Consider the following 6754-nt stretch of genomic DNA (forward strand, 5'->3'; position numbering starts at 1 on the left):
TTAAGTTCTTGGTGGCTAAGCCGAGGGTCCAGAGTCCAGTTTCGTTCTCTTTGGTCTCTGAGGGTCTTTGCTTGTGTTGTGGGCCTCATTGTCTCCTCTCTGGTCTGCTGCAGAGGTCTCCAGGACCACGACAACATGACCCATTTACCAGAACCAACAGCAGCCAGACCCTAAAGCACCCTGGGATATCTGAGGAGTCCAGCTTCTCCTTGCACAGTGAGGATGGAGGTCACATGACACCAGGCCTGTCTCAGCTGGACAAAACCACAGCCAATGGACCGTCAGCGGGGGTATCCCCTCTGGATGGACCGATGAGCATGATGCCTCAGCTGGGGGACTCTGAGGAGAAACTGCGGCAGGTAGGACAGTTTGCTTCTCCTTCTTGTGTGTAGTTGTTGGAGGCGTGACGCCTCCTCTGTGCTCCTCCTGCTCAGCGCCAGTGGCTCCGACAGCGCATCCTCCGGCAGCAGCACCAGAAGAGCGCCTTACGGCAGGAGAAAGACCTGCAAGATCTGGTCTCTGGACCTGCTCCTCCTCACAGCTGGCTCCCAGAGGACTCCCCCACCTCCTCTGCTGCTCCAGCCCACCCGTTTGGACGGCCCCCGCCCCCATACCCTGGTACTGTAAGACCTCCTGATCCCAGGTTTCCTGGAGGTTTTTCAGGGGAGCAGCAGAGGAACTTCACTCCCGAAAAGCCTTCCATCTCCACACAGAGTCTCCCCCAAAACCCGGGTCTGCGAGGACCAGCCATGAGGTAAGACCCCCGTTAGAATCTGGTTCGGACCTGGTCTGGTCTGTTCCAGTCACTAATACTTTCCTCTGGACCAGGTTTGGAGGCCCTCCTGGAACTCCGGCGGGTGGCCAGGACTTCTTCCTCCGTCCTCCCCAGATACCGCTCCCTGCTCCTGGTCTCAGTCCTGTGGAGGGGAATCCGGCCCAGATGAGGAGATCCATGGTCTCGGAGTTTACCAAGATCCGGCCTTTGGTGCCCCCCAACTCCAGTGCTCACTTGATGCCAGGTCAGGACAAAAGCGTGACCTAAAACCAGGACCAGACTCTGAAATGTAAAGGTTTTATTGAGTCCATGTCTTCTGTCCTCCCAGGTGTCCCTCAGCACTTCCTCCCTGGGTCCCACTCAGTCCAGCAGCACATCATGCCGTTCATCGAGCTCCGGCACCGGGCTCCGGAGAACCGCCTGAGGCTACCCTTTCCCCTGCCGGACCCTGAGGTCCCCCTCATGCACCCCAGAGACCCTGTCCAGCCCGTAGCAGTCCGGTCTGGTCCAGCCAGAATTTGTGAAACTGCGATGGCCCAACAGGACCAGCACCACCTGGGTCACCTGGTGCTGACTCAAAGCAGCGAGGTGCACCATGATGGAATGGAGGAGCACCTGGAGGGAGAGGACTCGGCTGTGAAGGACCTGGAGGACGTGGAGGTGAAGGATTTGGTGGACCTGAACTTGAACCTGGACCCAGAGGACGGTAGGAACTGCTCATAATCTGTCGAGTCTGCTTTGAGTCTGTGTGGACTCATTACTGTGGGGGTTCTGACTCAGGTAAGGAAGACCTGGACCTGGGTCCGAACGACCTTCACCTGGATGACTTCCTGCTGTCGGGGAAGTTTGACCTGATCGCCTACGCCGACCCAGAACTCAACCTGGAGGACAAGAAGGACATGTTCAACGAGGAGCTGGACCTGGGAGAGCCGCTTGAAGACAGGGAAGGGGGCGGAGCCTGTAGGAAGCTCGACGGACACGCCCACCAGGTGAAGCAAGAAGTGAAAAGAGCTGCTGACTCCTCAGCACCTCCTCCTGTGGCCATAAGCAGACCTCCTGAAGCAGCAGGACCCTTGGTTCTCCTCTCAAAGGTGGGTCCATCAGTGGTTTCATCAAGTATTGATTGGTTTTAAATCTGATCATTGTTTGTATCCTGAGTGACCTCACCTCCCTCCAGGAGAAGCTGGAGGTCTCTGGTTCTGTTGTAGGTGCTGGGCCAGCCATACTGGTTCAGGATCAAGCTCCGTCCTCAGATGTGACCCCCAGGGTCCACCCCTTCATGTCTGCAGGTAAGCTCACAAGCCCCGCCCCTTTATTAAAGCTTAACCATTGATTTTTTTTTTTAAAGTAGCTGACCGTCACAGAGACTGACCCGATGATCCATCTCCTTCATTTCCAGGGCAACAGGCCATCTTCCAGCAAAACCAGAGACCACTTAGACCCAGTCCTAACCCTCAGTCTCAGAGTCCAGCTCCGCAGGGAACCCCTGTCCTACCTCCTCAGCCTCGCCTCCCTCTCAACCTCCAGGCCCAGATGAAAGGTCGGCACCTGCTCCTGGTGGAGCAGCCACTCCTCATCCAGGACCTGCTGGACAAGGAGCGCCAGGAGCAACAGCAGCAGAAACATATGCAGGCCATGATCAGACAGACTTCTGGATCAGAGTCTGGCTTCTCCAGCATGAGTAAGACTGAACCCCCAACAGTCCAGACCTCTGACAGAACCCCTTCTGACTAAGTCCTCATCCCTGTGACTCTGTTCTCTGTGTTCAGTTCCAGCTTCCTCAGAATTATGTGTGACTGTTGGCTCTGCAGACTTTGACTCCATCTCAGACCCCATCATGAAGGCCAAGATGGTGGCTCTGAAGGGGATCAACAAGGTGATGAGTCAGGGGAATTTGGGCCTGAACCCCGTGGCCATCAACAGGTACTGTTCTCACCTGAGCCTCTCAGGGTTCTTTTATTCTGAACTCAGTTTGTCATCATTCATTCAACCTTTATTTCTACAGGTTAGTCTCAGTGAGCATCAAGGACTCATTTACAAGAGAGACCTGATTTAACAAAGAATGATGACAACAGTGAACAATCATAAAAAGCATAAAATGAAAAAGTAATAAAAGAAATGATATAAAAACAAAACAAAAACGGCTGCATTATACAGCGATGTAGAAACTAAAAACAGGAACATGTCTGTGTTGGTTCTTGCAGGAACTCAACACATGTTTGAAGACACTTAGAGAGGTCAAAGGTCGAGAGCTTCAGATCTTTTTGTAAGATATTCCAGGAAACAGGAGCGGAGTAGGAGAAGGTCCTTTTGTCTAGTTCAGTCCTCACTGAGGGAACACTGCAGGTAATGATGTCCTGAGAGCGCACGCTGTAGCTGCACTCACACAGAGACATGTAGGAGGAGATGTATGAAGGCAGCAGACCAGGAAGTGATTTAAAGATGAAAATGTACCAGTGGGAGAGTCTGTGTGAAGTTAATGGTGACCAGTTAACCAGTGGATACTGGGTGCAGTGGTGGGTACGGTAGTTACAGCCAGTTATGAATCTTAGTGCACCGTGATAGACAGCATCCAACATCTGCAGCATCCAACATCTGCAGCATCCAACATCTGCAGCATCCAACATCTGCAGGGTTCTTGTAGGAGCGTTCATGTAAATAATGTCACCGTGATCAATGGAGGGAAGGAAAGTCACAGATACAAGGTGTTTCCTAACATTCAGGGTTAGACAGGATCTGTTTCTGAAAAAGAAACCCAGTTTAACTTTCAGTTTCTTTACCAAGTTTTCCACATGGAGCTTAAAAGAGAGATGTGAGTCGACCAAGATAAATATTTATAGGAATCAATAAACTCAATGGGGACACCATTTGAGGATAAAATTGAAGGAAGGACTGCTGGTGTATTGACTTTCTGTTTAAAAAAAAAAACATTCTTTGGTTTTATCAGCATTTAGGACAAGTTTGAGATGGAACAAATCTTACTGGATGATGTTGAATCCAGATTGTAAAAGATGGAAAACCTTAGCAACTATTCAACAATTAACAACTGTGTCATCAGCATAGAAATGTAAGGATGCATCAGGGATGATGTGATCTAAATGACTTGTGTAAATTGTAAAGAGGGTGAGTCTTAAGAATGAGCCTTGTGGTACACCATTACAAGTTAGATAGCTGGAGGAAGTACCATTATGTTGAACAGGTTGCCGCCAGTCTGAGAGATAGAGAACCAACCAATGGTGCGATTCGAGAAACCAGTTTCTGAGAGTTTGACACAAGATGTTCTGATCCACAGTGTCAAAAGCTTTAGACAGGTCTAAGAAAAGTGCAGCACAATAATCCTTAGCATATAATGCTTCAATATCATTAAAAACCTTCAACAAAGCAGTCGTTGTGCTGTTGTTTCATGAAATCAAACTGATGGGGAGGTAAGATGTTAAAAGAATCCAAATACTTCGTGACTTGAGAGTTTATCAGTTTTTCTAATGGGCCATTTACACGGTACATATTTTGAGTGAAACTGCACCTTTCTCTCTGCGGTTCAGCTGTTCATTTACACAACACCAGCCCCGCCCTCGCTGAATCTGGAGGTTTTTCGACCCAGGTCTCGGAGTGAAGGTTTTCTGGTGGACTGCCTGCTGAGGTGTCAAAGCACTAGTGGTGTAACGGTACATGTGGGTGTAGCGAACAGTTTCGGTTATTTTTTTCACTCATTAAATTTTATTAATGAGAGATTCCGCACCGCGAAACTAAAGTTCCTAAGCGTGTTTCAGCATGGTGCTATTAACTGTTTTAAGTTTTGCAGCACGTGCAGCATTAGCAGCCTAGCAACTCGTTGTGGTCTCCTGTTTGGGAACGTTATGTCTTTCATGTTAAAAGACAAGTGAACAAATCCAAAGCTGTGTGTCGACGTTGTTTCACAGAGACTGCATCTGCAGCAGCAACACGTCGAACTTGGTAACGCTCTTGAAACGACATCATCCAAACGTGAACGTCTCTTCTAGCAGCTTGGTGCAAAGAGTGATAACAGCAGCATTTAAACAACTTTTATCAGGTCATTCAGATCGGTCCAAAGCAATAACACAAGCTGTAGGAGTTGTTAAAGCTCTGGATCTACATCAGAATTCTGTTATTTATACGCCAACTTTAAGCATATGATTAAAGTTCTTGAGCCCCACTGCCAAAAAGTTGTAGCAGCACGTTATGAAAAAGCTACAACTGATCGTCAACAAGCCCTGGACCAGATTTAAAGCCCTGCCACATCGATGATGATGAGCGAGAGATTCAATGACCGTTCAAGAAGAGGTAATTTAATTGTATTATGATCTAATTAACTTTTTTAAATTTAAAATTATAATCTTGTTATAAAAAAATTGTACCTCTTTGTGTTTTATTTCCAGTCTGGAACAGAGATAGCAGCTGAGTCTTCTTCCTCTTTAGGGAAATCCACCAGAGATCACCTCCAGCTAAGAAGTCTGTGATGAGTGAACTCTGAACTTTTCCAGGGACAGGTGGGAGCAGGTCCAAGAGGTTTTGAGATCATAGTTTCAGAGTGCCCTTCCCTTGAAGCTGACTCTTCTTTGGTGGAAAGACAATGAGACCAAATATAGCCACACTGCAAAATTAGCAAAGCTCTGCCTCTTTATTCCAGTTTGACACAACTGAGAGGGCCGGCAATGGAGGAGGGGCGTACCAAAGAGACCATCTTATCACAAGCAGAACTGGTTTGTTCCACTTTGGAGTAAGCTGTTGGGGGAAGAATCAGTTTTGTTGTGGGTTTCCTTGACTGATGAAGCCTTCTGGACCGAAGGCGAAACGTTTCAGCACCAAAAAAAAAAAAGATGCTGTCCAGATGACCTGACTGAAAAATGTTGGATTATTAATATAGTTTATTTATTGTAAAGAGTGCCTTTTATTTAAAACATCATCCATATGGGTCGTTTTTATTTATTGTTATACAAACATGTTTGTTTACTTGGCATATTTTCAAAATAAACATTTTGTAAGTCTTTATTTTGGCCTTTTTTTGTACCGAAAATTAACTGAACTGAGCCCTCCTTGAAACTGAACCAAAACCGAAATGTGATTTTAGCGTACCGTTACACCCCTGCAAAGCACATGTGCACTACAGGCATATATTTCACGCACGCGCGGACATTCCGCATATTTCTATCAATAACAATGGTGCCGTAGAATAACATCCTGCTTTCTGTTCTATGACTGATGGAATATATTTTGAGTCTCGTAGTTAATCTACGCCAGAATGTAGGTGTTGTGACCGACATTTGTGTTGGCAAGAGACACCAATCGGATCCAATTCAAAATGGCTATTTATTGAACGAGCCTGTCGAGTCAGGCGTGTAGTTCACGTGTCGCGCTCGAGTATAACATACACAATGTGCTAAATAACAGTAACAATAATAAACAGTCTAAGGTTACATGTACAAACCGGATTCCAAAAAAGTTGTGACACTAAACAAATTGTGAATAAAAACTGAATGCAATGATGTGGAGATGGCAAATGTCAATATTTTATTCGTAATATAACATAGATGACAGATCAAAAGTTTAATCTGAGTAAATGTAACATTTTAAAGGAAAAATATGTTGATTCAAAATTTCACAGTGTCAACAAATCTCAAAAAAGTTGGGACAAGTAGCAATAAGTGGCTGGAAAAAAGAAATTGAGCATATAATGAACAGCTGGAAGACCCATTAACACTAATTAGGTCAATTGACAACATGATTGGGTATAAAAAGAGCTTCTCAGAGTGTCAGTGTCTCTCAGAAGCCAAGATGGTAAGAGGATCACCAATTCCACCATTGTTGCGCAGAAAGATAGTGCAGCAATACCAGAATGGTGTTACCCAGCGTAAAATAGCAAAGACTTTTAAGTTATCATCATCAACCGTGCATAACATCATCAAAAGATTCAGAGAATCTGGAACAATCGCTGTGCGTAAGGGTCAAGGCCGTAAAACT

At 46.3% G+C, this 6754-nt stretch overlaps 1 protein-coding gene across 1 annotated transcript in view; it reads left to right on the forward strand.

Annotated features, from left to right (window-relative positions):
* Positions 1 to 6754, forward strand: part of LOC119426464 (histone-lysine N-methyltransferase 2C) — a gene marked incomplete at its 5' end in the record, with an annotated part of 64283 nt that overhangs the window by 27870 nt on the left and 29659 nt on the right. Inside the window, 8 exons of the mRNA XM_037694025.1 lie at positions 114 to 359; positions 435 to 754; positions 829 to 1019; positions 1104 to 1481; positions 1556 to 1866; positions 1953 to 2064; positions 2175 to 2456; positions 2545 to 2698. Of these exons, the coding sequence (XP_037549953.1) occupies positions 114 to 359; positions 435 to 754; positions 829 to 1019; positions 1104 to 1481; positions 1556 to 1866; positions 1953 to 2064; positions 2175 to 2456; positions 2545 to 2698 (1994 nt within the window). The remainder of the gene's footprint in view (positions 1 to 113; positions 360 to 434; positions 755 to 828; positions 1020 to 1103; positions 1482 to 1555; positions 1867 to 1952; positions 2065 to 2174; positions 2457 to 2544; positions 2699 to 6754) is intronic.

The sequence above is a fragment of the Nematolebias whitei genome, chromosome 20, assembly GCF_014905685.2.
Source record: "Nematolebias whitei isolate Nwh7 chromosome 20, NemWhi1, whole genome shotgun sequence".
Lineage (NCBI taxonomy): Eukaryota > Metazoa > Chordata > Actinopteri > Cyprinodontiformes > Rivulidae > Nematolebias > Nematolebias whitei.